At 51.5% G+C, this 17,815-nt stretch overlaps 7 protein-coding genes across 7 annotated transcripts; 3 read left to right on the forward strand and 4 right to left on the reverse strand.

Annotated features, from left to right (window-relative positions):
• Positions 1 to 13: 13 nt before the first annotated feature.
• M431DRAFT_484141 (hypothetical protein) lies at positions 14 to 1,071 on the reverse strand (the record flags this gene model as incomplete). Its single annotated transcript, XM_024916176.1, has 4 exons — positions 14 to 346; positions 421 to 604; positions 657 to 775; positions 853 to 1,071. The coding sequence occupies 4 exons, from the start codon at positions 1,069 to 1,071 to the stop codon at positions 14 to 16; spliced, it is 855 nt and encodes a 284-aa protein (XP_024771737.1).
• Positions 1,072 to 1,559: 488 nt separating this feature from the next.
• M431DRAFT_91801 (hypothetical protein) lies at positions 1,560 to 3,639 on the forward strand (the record flags this gene model as incomplete). Its single annotated transcript, XM_024924298.1, has 5 exons — positions 1,560 to 1,823; positions 2,027 to 2,373; positions 2,441 to 2,622; positions 2,684 to 3,247; positions 3,320 to 3,639. 5 exons carry the CDS (start codon positions 1,560 to 1,562, stop codon positions 3,637 to 3,639), a joined length of 1,677 nt encoding a protein of 558 aa, XP_024771738.1.
• Positions 3,640 to 4,482: 843 nt separating this feature from the next.
• Positions 4,483 to 7,382, forward strand: M431DRAFT_510281 (hypothetical protein). The gene has a single exon (XM_024919436.1). The coding sequence runs from the start codon at positions 4,958 to 4,960 to the stop codon at positions 7,289 to 7,291; it is 2,334 nt and encodes a 777-aa protein (XP_024771739.1). The 5' UTR covers positions 4,483 to 4,957; the 3' UTR covers positions 7,292 to 7,382.
• Positions 7,383 to 7,981: 599 nt separating this feature from the next.
• Positions 7,982 to 9,623, reverse strand: M431DRAFT_91320 (hypothetical protein; the record flags this gene model as incomplete). The annotated part of the gene is made up of 4 exons (XM_024924251.1): positions 7,982 to 8,671; positions 8,735 to 8,961; positions 9,022 to 9,156; positions 9,224 to 9,623. 4 exons carry the CDS (start codon positions 9,621 to 9,623, stop codon positions 7,982 to 7,984), a joined length of 1,452 nt encoding a protein of 483 aa, XP_024771740.1.
• Positions 9,624 to 9,791: 168 nt separating this feature from the next.
• On the reverse strand, positions 9,792 to 10,557 carry M431DRAFT_210024 (hypothetical protein). The gene has a single exon (XM_024913439.1). The coding sequence runs from the start codon at positions 10,431 to 10,433 to the stop codon at positions 9,960 to 9,962; it is 474 nt and encodes a 157-aa protein (XP_024771741.1). The 5' UTR covers positions 10,434 to 10,557; the 3' UTR covers positions 9,792 to 9,959.
• Positions 10,558 to 13,018: 2,461 nt separating this feature from the next.
• On the forward strand, positions 13,019 to 16,073 carry M431DRAFT_91308 (hypothetical protein; the record flags this gene model as incomplete). The annotated part of the gene is made up of 2 exons (XM_024924249.1): positions 13,019 to 14,747; positions 14,809 to 16,073. The coding sequence occupies 2 exons, from the start codon at positions 13,019 to 13,021 to the stop codon at positions 16,071 to 16,073; spliced, it is 2,994 nt and encodes a 997-aa protein (XP_024771742.1).
• Positions 16,074 to 16,379: 306 nt separating this feature from the next.
• On the reverse strand, positions 16,380 to 17,499 carry M431DRAFT_120519 (hypothetical protein; the record flags this gene model as incomplete). Its single annotated transcript, XM_024912105.1, has 3 exons — positions 17,220 to 17,499; positions 16,870 to 17,140; positions 16,380 to 16,809 (listed from the first exon to the last, which is right to left on the reverse strand). Exons 1-3 carry the CDS (start codon positions 17,323 to 17,325, stop codon positions 16,380 to 16,382), a joined length of 807 nt encoding a protein of 268 aa, XP_024771743.1. The 5' UTR covers positions 17,326 to 17,499.
• Positions 17,500 to 17,815: the final 316 nt, after the last annotated feature.

The following is a 17,815-nucleotide window of genomic DNA, read 5'->3' on the forward strand; positions in this document are numbered from 1 at the left end:
AGGACCTTAACAATCAAGAGTCCAGCTCATATCCCTCAGTTCCCTCGTCTTCCCTCTTGATCAGTGGCTGAAACGTGTCTATCTTCACGCCTTCTATTGCTCGCACATTCAGAGGCTGCATTGCCATGTTTTTATGATAGACTGCCAAAGCCCTTTCTTTCCTCTCTGGTGGGAGCTTGTCAAAGACGCTTATGGGAGGGCCATAAATGTTACTAAAAACATGGACACCGCAAGTTTTGCAGTACGTCGACCCCGTGAATTTTCCACCCGTAAGATATTCGAAAACTCGATCACGGCCGTGAATTCTTACATTGTCTTTCGTAGGGTAAATGCCGATGTATGCAATCTGCGTAAATGAATGTTAACAAACAACAACAGAGGAACCTTGTGAGACATGAGCCGGGAGTGATTATGACATACCCTCACACATTTACTACAGTTGTCCTCTTTTAGTTCTTCACCCTCTATCGGGCTCAATAAAATAGCTCTGACATCACCGCAATGGCATATAAACAGACTTTTCGCAGCTGGTTCGTCGGGCTGTTGTGAAACTGGTTCAATCGATCGTGTATCGCCTTCAGCCTCGATGACAGTTATTGCCGATCTGCCAATTGTGTTAGTACGGCTGACTGTTAATCACAGAGCGATGTACTGACTCAAGCTTGAATGGATTAACATATGGCTCTCTCAGTGTTCGGATGTTGATCAAGAATTTGCCTCGCAGCGGACCCGTCAGATGCTCGCCCTCGACTCCGCTTCCGCAGTAGCTACAGAACTGTGGGCTATCAGTATACTTCTGATCATATAATAAAGTCCATTATCTAGAGAAATTAGATTTGCGTATGTATATACTTTATCTTTCAATGTAGATGTTTGGTACTCTACAAGGTAGCCTTCATCTCTCAGAACTGTAAACGCCCCTTCCCCCGGAATCAGCCACAAGTATCCTTTCTTCACACATAGACTGCAGGAACAGGATATGGCTGATGTGATCTCTGCTGTTGAGACCTGAAAACGGTAGCGGCCACAGTGGCAGTTTCCATGATACACGATACTGTCAGTAGCAGCCATGATGGGCTATTTTGGAGATGCTCAACGACATGTAGACAAAGACATTTCAAGAGGGGTAACACGGCGCTAAGAATGGGATTGAGGCTAGGGTTAAGACTAGGACACGATTAGATTCCTCCGGGCAACTATCTGGCTTTCGGCAATCCTTCGCACTTTAGAAAGCCGAAGTATTATTATCCCTGGATTTTTTCTCTCTTCCCAATTTCGGTTTCGATAAGAAGATGTCGCTACATATATCGTGTAATTCATCACGATTACCCGTACTCGTATACAAAGTTGACAATGGCTCTGCCAACCCCATGACTAAAGAAAGGGTGGGGGTCTGGCGCTTCTCCGCAAAACGGAGCAATAAGCCACTGGTAGTCTCAGTCCCAATGCCTTCCATCTCCTCTCTCTTTATCTTCACATGTCCTTTGAGAGCTTTCCCTTTGGAATTTCCTTAATATCCAACGTCTGTATCTGTGAGATTTGTACGGAATCAACCCATCATGGCAACTGATATTCTTTTCCAATCACCAACAGTGATTACCGGCGACGAATCCGCCGAGCCGTTTGTGGCCGATGTGTTGGTTTCAGGCGGCCTAATTGCCAAGATCGGGGCTTCGGGTTCAATTGATGTTTCCTCAACAACTCGACAAATCGACGCAAAGGGTCACATCCTGTCTCCCGGGTTTATCGATATGCATGCCCATTCCGATCTCTACCTTCTCACACATCCGGAGCACGAAGCAAAAATCACCCAAGGCTGCACGGTAGGACATTCCTTCTGCACATGCTGATGTAACCCCCCAAACAAATCGCCCCCACGGAGAGGGACACGGCTCCGACGTTTCCATCGCTGTGGGGGCCATGCATCCGTCCTCCGTGCTCGGCAGCGTATACTGTCTTCCGCGGACCATCCGAGATAAGAGAGGTTCGGTGTGATACGGTAGCTAATCATTATTTGATATGGCAGACCGAAGTTGTTGGCCAGGACGGCATCTCATACTCCCCAATCCGAAATGTCAATCAGCTTCAGGCGATTCGAGAACAAATTGCAGGCTGGAACGGTAATCCCACAGACGAAGAATGTCGCACGACACTCAGCGGAGTTGGCATGTTTGAATGGAAGACTGTGGGAGAGTATCTGGATTGTTTAGAGCGTAATAAGACGGCTACGAATGTCGCCACGTTGGTGCCTCAAGGCAATTTGAGATTGCTCGCATGTGGCCCATATGATACGCCTGCATCACCCGAGGAAATTCAAGATCAGATCCAACTCATGCGAGAGGCAATGGACCAGGGCGCCGTCGGCATGTCCAGGTAACATCTCTTCACACATACCTATTTTGTTTACAGCATATAGCCTGGATTTTCTGACTCGGTATAGTGGCCTCACTTACACGCCTGGCATGTACGCTTCAACGTCAGAGTTGGCATCTCTCTGCGAGGCACTGGCAAAGGAATTTCCGGGTGCATTTTATGCGCCTCATCACCGCAGTTATGGGTTCCAGGCGATCGAAAGCTATGCTGAAATGCTAGGACTGGGCGAGTCGACAGGCTGCCCTATTCGTACGTCTTGCTCCATCACATCATAAGGGAGAGCCAGAGTGCTTGAAGCTGATTGACGTAGATCTCACGCATGCCACCATGAACTTTTCTGAAAACAAGGGCAAAGCGCCAATACTCATATCCATGATTGACAAGTCACTCGAAAAGGGTATCGATGTGACACTCGATACTTACCCCTACCTCCCAGGCTGCACAACTCTAGCTGCCTTGCTACCCAGCTGGGCCTCTGCAGGCGGACCAGCCGAAACCCTCAAGAGGCTGGAAGACGCAGAGACCAGAGAAAAGATTCGTGTGGCTGTCGAAGTGACTGGGTGTGACGGCGGCCACGGAATTCCGACAAACTGGGACGAGATTCAAGTTGGTGCTACGGGCGAGCCATCTCTAGCATCATATTCCGGCCGCAGAGTGGCGGAGATTGCCAAATCAGCGGGAAAGCCATCCATCGAGGTGTTTTTTGAGCTCTTGCAAAAAGACAAGCTGGCAACTAGCATCATTATGCATGTAGGCAACGAAGAGAACGTCCAGCTGATTATGCAGCATCGGGTGCACATGGCGGGCAGTGATGCGATTTTACACGGCAAGACGCTTCACCCGCGTGCTTATGGAACATTCCCTCGTTATCTCGGTGAGTTGCACCCCTCTTACATATTTATAGGTATCGAGAGCTTTGTGTTAATGATGAATATCACAACAAAAGGCCACTATTCGCGCGATCTGTCGCTTATTCCTCTACCTGCCATGATTGCGCATCTCACCTCTCGCCCAGCCAAGCGTCTCTCAGTCTATCCGTTCCGTGGTCTTGTCGCCGAAGGGTCGGCTGCTGACCTTGTTCTTTTCGATCCGGAGGCCGTCAAAGATATGGCAACGTATGAGGAGCCCAAGCTGCCGAGCAAAGGTATCAGATTCGTCTTGGTGAATGGTCAGGTGGCTCTGGACGAGGGCAAGATGACGGGCGCACGAGGTGGTAAGACGCTGAGGAGATGGAAGGATGGAAAGGTGAAAGCCAGGGACGAGTGAGTGCTATAATAGTGAGTGAATTTCACCACATTTGGATGCAAGTAGGGTATGCGTGTGTTACGCATAAGCGGGCACTTTATGCTTTTCATATCTCACGTGAATCCTTTGTAGCATATCTTCAGGGTTGTCACAAGCGCGAAGTGTATTGCCGCAATCTCTAAAATCTGCAATCGAGATCTGGGCCGAGGCTGTGCAATCGCCAGCCTCAACGGAGACCATCTTCCCGGTTTCAGTCACTCTTCCTGTTTTAACCATAAATGCACGAGCCACGTATGTATCAACACCTACCTTTCAAGTCACCAACTTAACTAGCCGATCATCGCCACTCATCTGTACAACCTCCCGTGAGATCCGCCGCGCGGCCGCAAACTCCTTCGTCCGCGTGGCAACCCAAGGCCTCTCAGCATGGAAATATTCGCTTCAGCATTGCTAATCCATCCATCAGCTCCGCTCGGGGGCTTTTTGTCATGCCTGCTTTTCTGGCTTGGGCTTAGGCCTCTCTGCTTGTCCCGTTTAGTCCTTGGCCCGTCTTCTTAGCTGGCTCGCGAGACTTGTTTGAACAGGTTAACCCGTCGCAACCCAACGACTAGCTGGTTGGCTAAGTGGCGCCAAGGGGGTTGCAACAAGAGCCAAGGCCGTGCCTGTTGGCTCTGAAGTAAGGCTGATTAAAGTCGCCTCCGCGTGGCCATTGGCTGTGACACAAGCCCTCACATGTGCTCCAGCCTCGGGGGCGCCTGAAGCTATTTTTATCTCTCCCGGTTCCTGGATCAGTTCTAAATTAGAAAGCATGTCGATTAGTGCAGAAACAGAACCAGCCTGTTGGTTCTGCTTGAATGAGGCGCCAAAGTTCTTTCTATTGTCAGGATTATAACGCATCTATCTCTCGCTTTTTTTTCTCTTATAAATGCCAACACCCTTGTGCAATCTGCTCTCATCTTAACCCCATGCAAATTGTGGGTTCAAAGCGAATCTAATCACCAAGCGATCTCATCAATCACATTTAGCCATCTACGCCAGTCAGCACTATCCGACTCGCCGGTCCAGGATCTCGTTCAGCATCTTGCCTCCACTGGCATACGGACAATTACAGCTGCGGGCAAGACAACACTAGTTTCCAATTCTCGCAACTGAAGCCGGGGTTTTGCGGGCTGCGCGCGGATGGTGACCTCCTCAACAGTCTCTTATTAACCAATCTCAATATCAACCTTTCAGCCACCCCTTCCAACAGAACTTTTACGCATTCTTTTGAAGATACCCCTTCTTCGTACATACCATTTTGCTCTTTTTCTATTTATCTTTTTATATAATTCTCATCATTATGCCTTCCTCTCTCCCCTTCCGCCGACGAGACCCCGGCATAACAGCCCAGGCGTCCTCCACCTCTTTCAACGACATCATCTTCCCCAAGATCTACGAAGAAGCTTGGGGCGTTTCCGATGGCACAACTTCAGATAATCGATCGGAATTCGATCGAGCGCGTATCTTTCTCTTGCGCATGGCCAACATGACGCCCGATCCCAAGATTATCGACGAGCTGCGCACAATCGTCGCAAACCCACAAAACAAAACTATACAAGCCCTAGCTACAGCGATACAGCATCGGATATTTGGTGACTCGCATGGCTCTTTTGCTACGACACCCCTGATGCAGTCCGTGCGGTTCATGCTTCTCAAGGCTCGCGTGCCAGAGCTCATTCTGTCGGACCGAACAAGATCCGTCGTCGACTTCTTCTTCGACCCAACACTAGAGAGAAACCTCAATCCTCCGCCCACTGGAGATGTGTCTGTCTACAAGTACCCAGCGGGAAGACTGAAGGTTGCCATTGTAGGAGGCGGGCCTACTGCTCTGGCATCAGCCATCTCCATCGCAGAGAAAGGCGCCGGCAGTGTCGAGGTCCACATGTATGAAAAGCGCTGGATACAAAAAGTGTTCCCCAATGGCACTGTTGTCGTCGACTATCCTCCGTATGCCAAGCGGAGAGACCAGGTCGTTACGCTTCAGGACTCTGTCACACGACTTCTCAGCAAGCCATCATTCCAAGCGCTCTTTGCCGGAAGGCCGGAACGAGTGTGGCCCGGCTCAGCCAACATTCAGATCCGAAAAGTAGAGGATCGATTCCTCAAGCGAGTGCAGGATCCAGAGTTCCAGGGACTCATTTACTTGCACTGCGAGGGAGTTACCAGAGAAGACCTTGCTAAAGTTGGCGATTTCCATGTTCTGCTTGGTGCTGACGGCGCTGCCTCATGGGTACGGCAGTCATACTTTCAAGGATATGAGAACGAGCGCGGGAGAAGCTATGCGCTAGGCTTGGCTTTTGACCGACCCGCAGGCTTGCCGTGGTCGCAGCCCCTCAACGTCTTCCTCACACTTGGACAGACGCGGTACCTGCTCAACGCGAGTGATCATGATGGCCGAGGCTACCTGAACATGCAACTCACGGAAGAGGAGTGGCACAAGATGGTTTCGATTGACGGCCAGCCCGTTCACTTTGGCAGGCCCGGTTGTTTCAGGAAGTTAGACGGAAGTGTCCCTGAAGGTTTTGAGCACAGTCAAATATTTGCGCCTTCAGAGGATAGGGGCAGTCCTCTGTGGGTATCCATCTCGGATGGCCTTAAGCTGTTTGGATTCAAGGAGGAGGAAGTCATCAACGTTGTGCGAATCCCCATTGTCGTCCAGGCTGTAAGAGAAGGCGTACAGATGCTTCCGCCACAGGATTCGATAAACGTCAAGCGCCCCCACGCCCTTGTTGCAGTGGCAGGCGATGCAGCAATGACGGTTCATTTCTGGCCTGGTCGTGGACTCAACAGCGGAATCAAAGCTGGTTTGTCCCTGGGAGATGAGCTTGTACATGCCTTGAATAACGGCAAGTTTATCGGCATGCCCATCGATGCTTTGAAAGAGTACAACGATTTCATTCTCAAACTGCAAGGACGAGAGCACGATAAGCGAAGCATTCCCATTCTGAACCAATCTGGTTCTCCCGAAATGCTCGGCTGGCTGCTCCAGAAGGCCAACAGCGTTCCCGATCAAGTAGCCATCGAGTGGCTAATCGGCGCCATGACGCAAATCGCAGACCGCCTACAGAGGAGAGACGACTGGGCGTACGATTATGTCGACAATGTCGAGCCTCAGCTGCGCATTGTGCTGCGGCAACTAGACACGGTAACTCTTAAAGAAATGGCCGTCAGCTTCCCCTGGCCGACGAGAGAAATGGCCGGCGCCGAAGTATTGCCCATCCGATCCATGAAGCCAGAGGAGAAGCAGAAATGGCTCAACAACCTGTGGGGGGTCTTACGAGAGGAGAGGAACAAAGAAAGCCGCGGCCCTCCACCCCAGGAACGGGACCGATCTCCTTCGGCAGCGCGATTCGAAGCTCCCAAAGGTGGTAAAGCCAGGCCCATGTCTCTCATGCCACCAAGTTCGGACAGCCTTGGCAACGGAATTCTGAAGAGGAGCAATGCCACGCAAAGCGTGCGGCACAGTAGGGGTCTCTCGGTGCCAGGAGAGGGTGCACCCAGGGCTCGATCGCCATCACCAGGCCCAGGCGGCGAAGTCAGTCTAAGCAGAATGCTGACGGTTCACAAGAAGCCGCCGACGTCGGTTCTGGGTGATGCGTTGTCTTTGGCTTTGTTCCGTGTGGAGGGAGAGTAAAGGGCTGGATATGGATACCCTCTTGATTTATTTAGCGATATGTGTCGACTAATGACGAACACTTGTTTGTGTATTTGGAGCCATAGTTAATGTAGTAAAAATGTAGATGACCAAATTAACATGTGAAGGCCTTCTTTTAATATTGTAGCTATTCTGTTATAGTCCAAATGTCAAGCTTAAGACATGGCCTAAAGCAATTTCGGGATGCTCGGATGACATCCAATTGATGCACGGATCGGGCCGGGTAAAATCTCAACAGACACGGGAAACTAATCTGGCAGATTTGACGAGATCTCGCAGTGGCGTGATTTCGGTTAACTAGGCCGCATCAACGGCATTCCATTCATTGGTTCCCATCGAAAGGCCAAGGCGATTGGCGAACTTGGCCGTTTCTTGGCCAGCCGAAGGATGAAGGATGAGCTGCAGGTGGCTGAGAGCTATCTTCAGGTTTGCGTTGCAAAAGCACTATACGAACGTTGTCAATAGGCCTCTGGTATAACCCGATGCTCCAGAGTTGTAGAAACACTTACCTTTACGGATCCTTCAGGGCTTAGAGTTTGATCGTAATCACATCATAGATGTATGTTCATCACATCACAGGGAGTATTTCATTGCTTCATAGCTCTGCTTATTATTTCATAACACCTTTTGAACTCTAGGTATATATTGTAACTATATGAAAGACACCCATTACTCTCCCTTCTGGACAGCGTGCTCCTCCTCGTTGTAAGTGGGGATGGAGTCAGACTTGTCGTTCAGACCGAGCTGAGTAGTGTCCCAGCCGTGGGTCTCGAGATACTCGCGGAACTTGGCATCCTCCTCAGTAATGGTGTCCTGGCCAACGTTGGGAATGCAGAAGAAGGCAATGGCAGCGGACAGAAGAGCCAGCGAGGAGGCAACCCAGAAGGGGTACTGGGCAACCTTGGTAGGATCGTTACCACCGGCAGCCTCAATGCGGGGGAAAACCCAGGTTCCGACAAAGGCACCAATCTTGCCAATGGCAGCGGCGATACCGTAGTAACGACCACGAACACCAGTGGCGCAGGTCTTGGCGGCCAGCAGACCAATGTTGTTACCGGGTCCAAGCTCTCCCAGACTCAGGAAAATACCGTAGACGACGGCGAAACCAGCAATGTGCTTGGAGATTTGGTCGTAGACACCAGCCATGATGTATCCGACAACGGCTTGCAGAGAAACACCAATGATCAGAGTGTACTTGGGACCAATCCAATCACTAACAAAGGCACCAATCATGGTTCCGGGGATGTAGAACAGGTTGATGACAGTGTTCCATCCAAAAACGGTGGTGAGAGGAGCGGAATCGGAGTAGATGCCGGCGAGGATGGACGAGGTGTAGATACCGAAAGCATACGAAGAGAACTGGTAAATAGGTCAGAATGCTTGAATGCAAATACAACGATCAAAAAGATAGTAAAGGCTTACATCGTAGAGGAACCAGATGATGCTGACGGCAAGCAGTCGGAAGCCATAGTAGCGGAAGATAAGCAGGTAGGGAGTCTTGTGCCTCATAGATTCCTTGGAGAACTCCTCGGGCTCCTTGAGCCTCAGACGGAGGACGAAGAGAATCAGAGGGAAGACAACACCGATTCCGAGAGAGGTTCGCCAGATGGTACTAAGGCGGTGGTCGTGGGTAGCGGCGGCGACAGCATCTGAGACACATGTGTGAGCAGCTGCCATCATCTCAGGTCAATGTATAAGATAAAACCTACAGGGAACAAAGGCTCCAATGACAAAGCCCCAGTCAATCATGGTGTTGGTGAAGAGAATGAACCAGCGGTTGCGGGTGCCAGACTTGAGCTCGCCGCTCGTCTCGGCACAGCCAACACTACCAGCAGGATACTCGCCTATGAGCATGAGAGTCAGTATCAAAGACGCCGCAGTGTAACATTTTGAGGGCGAGGGCAAACAAACCTCCAATGCCGATACCGACAAAGAATCGCCAAGCAGTCAGCATGTTGAACATGCCAACAGGATCGCCGTGGTAGTAAGAGCCAGTGGCCAGGGCAGTAAAGACAATCAGGATAACGGTAGACACGAGCAGCGAGTTGGAACGAGACCAGCGATCGGCCAAGAAGCCAAAGAACAGCTGTCCAACGACGGTGCCGACAAAGGCAATGTCCGACACATACTTGCTGGCGTTGGACGAGGTGTAGACCTCGCCGTACTGAAGCTTGAGAACGGTGTTGACGGAACCGATGACGTTGTTGACGTAGCCGTCGGAGAAGAGACCGGCACCGCAAGCAAAGACGGGCAGAGCCGTCTGGAAGAAGGTCTTGCGGCGGGCGCCGACTTCAATGGCGGGCTCCATCATGATTGTGGCAGAGGGCGTTGCGCTTCCAAGTGAGCAAACAAGAGGAAGTTGTTGTGTTTTGCAACAAACAGAACAGAACTAGGCCCCTCGAGACGAACAACTCAGAGGAGGGTTGGTTGGTCACTGGTGATCAGATCAACCAAGAGGAGGAGAGATGGAGTCTCACATCTTTGAAGGGGTAGCACCGGCTATCTATATCGATTTCATCACAGGGTTACGCCGAGGCCATGACCGTGTGTCTTGGAACTCTTGCTTCCCTCCCACCCAACGTGCACTAGCCTGCAGCAAACCACCTGCGCAGAGTGGTATCGAGGAGAACCCACTTCGAGACAATGGCTAGTACACACACGTACTAGAATCTTGGTGTAGATGCTTGCACATGCTTGGAACTTGAACAGCGCTAACTGGTCGTGTCGTTTTGATCCGAGCACTCGAGGCCCACACGAGGATCAGTTCGACCGGGGGGCCAGGATAGCCCACAAGAAACCGCCTCATTTGGGCAGATGTGAGGAAGGAAAAGCACTGGACATGAAGGCCATGTGCGTGATGCTGAGACGCCCAATGGCTGGCCGTGGATGAATCGGCAAAGGGTTGCCACGACGTTGTGGATTCGATATCTCTTGCAGGGTCAGGGTCCTTTGCGTCAACACGTTTTTTTATCAATATTTTTTTTCTTCCTTTTTCAAAGTTTTTTTTATTCGTTACTGCACTGGTCGAGATTCCGGAGTTGGCAGTTGATCTCATGCTCTCCCTCTGCCGGCTGGCGTTTGCCGGACTTGGCAGCTTGGCTCTTGGCGACAAGTAGTACATGCAGCTACGCCGATTAGTGCTAGTAGCAGCAGGTACTTGGCGTCCTAGCAGTGCTCGTACAAATTACTCGTACATGACTTACATCGGTGCAGCTGAGCAGACATTACAAACAGTCGGCGGTGATGATCTTTGGGACCGTGCTTTGCTGCTCAGTGGGCTATTACGTGACACGTACACACATCATCGCTGTATTCATCTGATGCACAGCGCTACTCGTACTCATGGCAACAGTCTGGGGGTGCGGAGGACATGACTCCATGTTTCCATGTTCCGTATCAGCGTGGAGAAGCCCTGGCAAAAAGTCCCCCGGGCAGATATGATAGGTTACCATGCGCGGGCAGAATGCGGATAAGTGAGAAAAAAACAGGTGAAGACAAAAGAAAAAACAAGTGGCTGTCCGGGATATGGCTCTGGCCCCGGCAATCGAGTGGGCAGCCTGGAAGTCTTGCAAAGTGTCCATGTCGAAACACCAAAGCTGACCTCTCAACCGGGCATCTTCACCACGTTGACACCATCATCCCACTCATCAGCTTCAACTCCATACGGATAGCAGCCGCTTTTGGTGAATGAGGCACAAGTCCGTCAAATAGCCGTGTCAATAGCGCTCCCGATCGGATGTCATTGCGAAAACGTGCAGTCAGATCGTGGCGCCAGCTTGAACATTTGAAGCCCTTTTCGGCCGAGCTCTCGGACAGACCGCCCGAAGAAGCATCACCAGAGTGCCGAAAGCGTTGACCGAGCGGCTGCCGGGGAGGATGACAGGATGAGGCAGCAGAATTCTGAAGAAGCGAGTGCACACCTGGCGATGCACGTGGATAGAATGAGACGTCGGTGTTGGTGTTGCAGAACTCGAGGTGGTGTTTTTTTCCTTCGTGAACTGAACTGAACTGACTCGGAGTGGCCGACCTGTCAGCACTATCCGGGAGAGTCGTTGACAGGGACGGCCATGCACCAAACCGCGGTTAGTTGCACCGACGAGGGCGCTAAACAGGCCTGCAGCAGTGCGCTAATCCCGACTTTTACAGAAGGGGTGGGGGGCGCTGTTGGTTAGAGGTTGTGGCGCTATCGCGAGTTTTGATACAGCGGACTTTGCTACAGTAGTTGTTGTCCAGATCAGCGAGTTTGACGCCTTCCATCGGACGAGCTGCCATACACGTACACGACGGGACTTGATACTGACAGCGGCGAGTAGTGTCGAGTAGTTTCGGGGCCGAGCGCCCGTCTTTGAGCGAGTGAAGGTGAAGAAGGCATTGATCGCCAATAGAAGCTGGTCGATGGGAAACGTTGGCTGAGGGTGGAGGAGAGTTGGTGGGCTGGTGGGGGAGACGGAAAAGACGATGATGAGAAACGGAAAAGACTGAAGAAGAATCAGTACACGCCAGTATGTGTGAGTTTAGTATGAACGTGTGTACATCACTGAACAAGAAAATTCCAATAGATTTCCATGTTGATTCAAGCTGATTCGAGCATCTTCTGCTGCAAGCCGCTGGCTTCAATGGTCTCCGGCCCGTCCCACAGCCAAGCACGCAGCCAAGGCACAGCTGAGTCGAGAAGGCGGAGAAACGTGCGGCCGTATCCAGCCGAATGTGACGACGGAGGGTTGCACCGTTCCGAGGAATACCAAAGCTGCATGTTCAGCTGCTCGTCGATGAATGATAACGCATGTATGCAGTGAATTTGATATTGGCGGATAATCTCTACAGGCAATAAATGGAGCAGAAATTCTACCTTATATCCATATGTTAAAACTGGCACATTGCAATCGTCATTCAGCATGTGATAATGGACATCTCAGTAGAACCGCAAACGCTATCTGGAACTTTCGTACTGTAGGTGGGTTGGCTGCTAGCGCGCTACTTGCAGCCCCCGCCAAATCTCCATACACCGCCCACGTCGCCCGCAAACACTTGACCCATCCGTTGGAACCTGAAGCGCCCATCCAATCCAACCTCCAGCGCTATCTATCCATGGTTCATCACAGGTGGACCACCAAGCCTTTTCCTCAATCCCGAGCCCTGTGCTGCTTCAGACCAGCCATCCTACTGTACCGCATCATTAGCTCATCATCTTACCTGTTCTGTCCTGTCCTGTCCATGCACCTCCGGCATCCACAAGCTTCCCGCTCTAGCGCCTTGAAAGCGATGAGGCTCGTCTAGACCTATTCAGAGCTCCAGCTCCAGCTCCTCTGCAGCTTTGCCATGGCGCCGGGCACAACACCATCATCGCCAGCCGTCGCCCATCCTGTCCGCAATGTCAGTCGCTGTAACACCTCTTCTTCTCTTTCTTCCCCTTCTTTCTGTACCAAGGTGATGAGTACATACGGCACTTGTACATGTACTCGTACAGCCTGCTGCGCCGTTTCTCCACCGTCCCAACGCGCGTTCTTTCGTTCATGCTGGGCACATGCGCACAGACCGGCTGACCTTGTTTTTCTGCTGCCATAGACGAGCAACGATGATACCATTTCTCTGTCGCCTCAGCCGCGGGCTGCTCCCTCAAGATCGAGCCAAGGCCCGGCCAAGAACGGCTGCCTGAAGCGCTTCCTCGACACCGTCATCGCATCGCTGGCCCGCTGCTTCGACGCCATGAGCTCCTCGACAAAGGCCGCGCTGCTGCGCTTCATCCGCTGGCTCGACTCGCCGCTGGGCCACGGCGTCCTCAAATGCACCTTGGCCTACACCATCGCCAGTCTGGCCACCTTCCTCACGCCGCTCTCCAACTTCCTCGGCACGCTCGACGGAAAACATGTCGTGGCAACAATCACAGTTTATTTCCACCCGGCTCGGTCCACGGGCTCCATGATCGAGGCTGTCCTCATCGCCGTCGTCGCCATCGCATACGCCGAGCTCGTTTCGATCCTCTCCATGGTTGTGTCGGTCCTTGTCGGCTCCGTCATGGGTCTAGTCACTTTGGCGCATGTATTGGTCGTCATACTGTTCATCGGCGGTGGCTTTGGCTTCATGGGATGGGTAAAGCAAAAGATGGCAAACCCGCTCGTCAACGTCGGCAGTACCTTGGCGTCACTGGCCATCATCTCCGTTGTTACCAAAGAAAACGCCGTCATATCAAACGTCTTTTCCAACCAAAAGATTGTCCAGGTCTTCAAGATGCTCATCATGGGCATCACGTCCACGGCCGCCGTCAACGTTTTGGTCTGGAGGGTGTCGGCTCGCGATCTCTTGAGGACTTCCATGGCAAAGGCAACCACGTCGTTAGGAGGCATGCTTTCCACCATTTCCGCGAGTTTCCTGAAAGGCGTCGAGGAAGAGCAAATGTCTGCGGATTTCACTGCATCCTCAGCCACCTACGCAGTCACCTACCCACAAATGCTCAAGAACTTGCGAGAGGCCAAGTTTGAAGACTACCTCCTTGGTCGAGAGAGGATTTACGTCTTGCAGCGATCCACTGTCAAGGCCATCGAGACCTTGGCTCGCTCTATAGGCGGCTTACGCAGCGCAGCTAATACCCAGCTGTCCCTTCTCAAGCTGGCCGAGTCAGACGATGTGCCGCCTCCTCTGACGCGCTTCCTAACAGTCTCGTCACTTGGGGATTTTGAAGGCATATCGCCCAGTAGTTCGAGCCCGAGAGCGGCGGCCCATGTGTCAAGCAGGCCTAATTCGCCAGGACAACGGCCTAGTTCATCCGCCCATGATCACGATGATGGCCCTACCCCGTCATCTCTCTTCAAGTTGTTTGTCGATTTGATAGGTCCATCGATGGAAGCTCTAACACAAAGCCTTGTCCTGATTCTCCGAGAGTCGCCTTTGGGGTCTGCCCCCAATTATGAGGTTCCCATCAGCGATGAACTGCGGCAATCGTTGACGGAAGCCCTGTTCCAGTTTAATATGGCTAGATCCGATGCCCTACGGCAAGTGTACAACATGATTGAGCGAGAGAAATCCACGTCGAGGCGGATACAGGCCGGCTTGGAGGAAGTCGCTGCTGCCTGTGGGCATTTCAGCTTCAGCCTGCAGACGTTTGGCGAGGAAATGCAAAAGTATCTGGATATTCTCGACGATCTCAAATTTGTCAACGAGCACAACAAACGCAGCTGGCGTTGGATACTCTGGTGGAGGAAGGACGATACCGAGGTACAGGGTCGTAAAATGTCAAGCTTGCCGTTCGAAACATCACCCGAGGCCGAGAGCCTCATCAAACCCATCAGGAAGCGGGATGTGCCCAGAGGTATTCCGGATTCCCTGGTTCGCCGTAGAGACACATATAATTGGCAAGCAGCACCTAATGCCAGCAAAATACTGTCTGCGATTTCCCAGTCCATTCTGAGATTTGTGCGGAAGATTGCCCGAGACGACAGTAAGTACAGTACCCTGTTCCATTTGCCTTCTGCCAAACTAACCCGCTCTTCTACTACCAGTTCTCTTTGGGCTCAAGGTTGGCATTGGCGCATCTCTCTGGGCAATGTTGGCCTTCTTAGAGGATACTCGAGAGTTTTACAACCACTATCGTGGCGAATGGGGGCTTTTGTCCTTCATGATTGTCTGCTCCATGACTGTCGGCGCTTCCAACACTACGGGCTGGGCTCGATTCATGGGGACATTCTTTGGTGCATTCTTCTCCTTGTTCAACTGGACAGTCAGCCAGGGCAATGCGGCGGCACTCATCATACTTGGGTGGCTAGTTGCCTTTTGGAATTTCTATCTCATTGTCGCTCGAGGCAAAGCTCCGCTGGGTAGGATGACTATCCTGGCGTATAACGTGTCGACGCTATACGCATACAGCCTAAGCCAACGGGTTGACGATGACGATGACGACGAGGGTGGCCTGCATCCCATCATGATGAAAATTGTAAAGCATAGAGTTATTTCGGTCACGGCGGGCATTCTTTGGGGCCTGATTGTTTGTAGGGTCATCTGGCCCATTTCGGCCCGCAGAAAGTTCAAGGAAGGTGTCTCGATGCTCTACCTCCAGATGGGTCTTATCTGGAGGCGAGGGCCCCTTGCCATCCTTCTCCGCAGCGATTGTTCGGAAAGCTACCTCAAGTCTGGGGAGCAAGTTGCCATGCAGAGGTATGCCAACCGCTTGGAGAGTCTGCGACAGTCGGCTGCATCGGAGTTTGAGCTTCGCGGCCCGTTCCCGATGGAGACGTACGGCCGCATCATGCGGAGCACAAACCGGATCCTAGACAGTTTTTACGCCATGAGTCTCGTAGCACACCGGGATAGAAACCTCAGTGCGGGCGAGCGCGCCTTGTTAGAGTACACGGCAACGGAGCGAGCCGTCCTGTGCGACCGCATCTGCCACGTCTTTCAAGTGCTAGCCAGCTCCATGATGCTGGAATACCCCCTGACCGATGCGGTCCCTAGCGTCATTGGCATTCGCGATCGGCTGCTCGCCAAAATATTCCAGTTCCGCAAAGAGCACTCAACCGAAGCCATGAGAAACCTTGGCTTCATCCCGGAAAGAGAAGTCGAGAATGGTGAAAGCAGCCATGATGCCGCTGCGGCTGTTACTCCCAGTGACGCTCCTGTTGGTGCGGTGGTGGCTGAGGAGAAAGACTACGCTCTCCTCTACGCGTACACGCTGGTGACTGGCCAGGTCGCCCAGGAACTGAAGATTGCAGAGAAGGAGATTGAGAAACTGTTTGGTGTGCTCAGCGAAGAGTCTCCGCTACTTGTGTAATAATTATGAAAGAAAGGTCGGCAGAAGGAGCAACAAGGGCGGCGCAATATTGGATACCCGTTTACTGGCATCGATACCTAGAATGCATGCATACCTCACGGTGTTGAGTATTTCATTTTCATTTTCATTTTCATTTTCATTTCCGTTTTTACCTACGGAAACCCGCTGGACGCCGTTAACTCATATGCAAACCCTTATAACAAACGGTAATAATAATAGTAATACAAGATCCACTCCCAGAAAGGATAACATGGCTGGATCATATGGCATTTCATCATTCGCCTTCATCTCAGCATCGTTCCATGCTTATGCCGCCTCAGAATCTCCATGCTTCACTGAAGCTCCCGCAGCCGATACGCCAGAAAAGGGACACGTTCCCTGCGGTATCGCCTTCTCCTCCCCATCAGGCGATCCCTCAGCACCCGTATGGTCCTTCATATCCTCGTCGGTCAGAATCTTCTTGCCGTGCAGGTATCCCTCGCGCTCAATCTCAATGTCGGAGTCGGGGGACTCGAACTCGGCGCCGTCCTTGACGTGCCACTTGGCCATGAGGTCGTTTTGCACCCAGATGACCTTGTTGAGGGCCTTGACGAGGGCGATTTTGCGCTGGATGTGGAGGCGTGGGTGGGAGAGGATGGCTTCGTTCATGATGTCTTGGATGAAGCCTAGACAGGCGCCCAGATGGACGTATTCGATGTGCAGGGGGTGTTTTCGGCCAAGACCGACGTGCATCATGCTTTTGTTGCATCTCATGTCAGTGTTTGTTCTGTACAAGCCTTATAAACATACAACTTACCCAACTTTATCGAGATACTCCCAAAACTCCATCTTGCTCGGGTCTGAACACAGCTTGTTCAGGTACGCCCGCAGGAACATCTTGCGATGCAGAATCTGCGGGCTATTTTCATCGGGGATCTCATCGAGAGGACCCTCAAATGATGTGCTTCTAGTGGTGAAGGCGCGAGCGGTAATATCGTATTGGAGGAGCTTTTTGTAGACAATGTTGACGACGGCGGGGATGAGGGCCTTGATATATTTGGAGTCGCTGATGAGGGCATCAATGTCACCTGTGAATAACTATGAGTTAATATCACTTTTTTTTGAGAGTTGACTTGAAGTTGTCATTGTTGTGCCTGTAAGACGTACGACTTGAAAAGTCGAGGAATGAGTGGAGATATTGGATTCGAATTTCCAGATTGGTGTACAGCTCTTCGCGCTGAATGTGTTTTATCGGCCTTGAGTAGGGATTCATGGTGGCTTCAAGTGTATTTTTATGACAAGACACGGTTTATTGGAATTTTTGAATCGATTCAATCAAAATGCGCTCCTGTATTGGATCAACGGCGAGAGAAATGGTGATGCGAGGGCCGCGTTTAGGGTAAGATGGTGGAGCGACGTGGGAGAATGAAAGCAGAGCGAAGAATGTCTGAATAATTTTCTCTTTCTGTCAACAAGTTGTCCACACGGGTTTATTTATCAAACTTCTTGATCCAATACATGCTTATACTACTAACAATCAGATTACTGCTACGATAAAAAACGAGCCATTTTCAGCATAAGCTGGGCTGAATATGCATGATCGCGAACGTCACGCCATATCGGGAATCGTGACCTGGAGATATGGTCTGACAGGTGGGGGATAGGACGATGTGATGTAATTTGCTATGCATCATCCGTTATTGGCCGTTTCGCATCGTGTCTTTTTGAGGGGGATTATTGATGAGGATTGTTTGAATGGATGG

This window comes from Trichoderma harzianum (assembly GCF_003025095.1).
Source record: "Trichoderma harzianum CBS 226.95 unplaced genomic scaffold M431scaffold_10, whole genome shotgun sequence".
Lineage (NCBI taxonomy): Eukaryota > Fungi > Ascomycota > Sordariomycetes > Hypocreales > Hypocreaceae > Trichoderma > Trichoderma harzianum.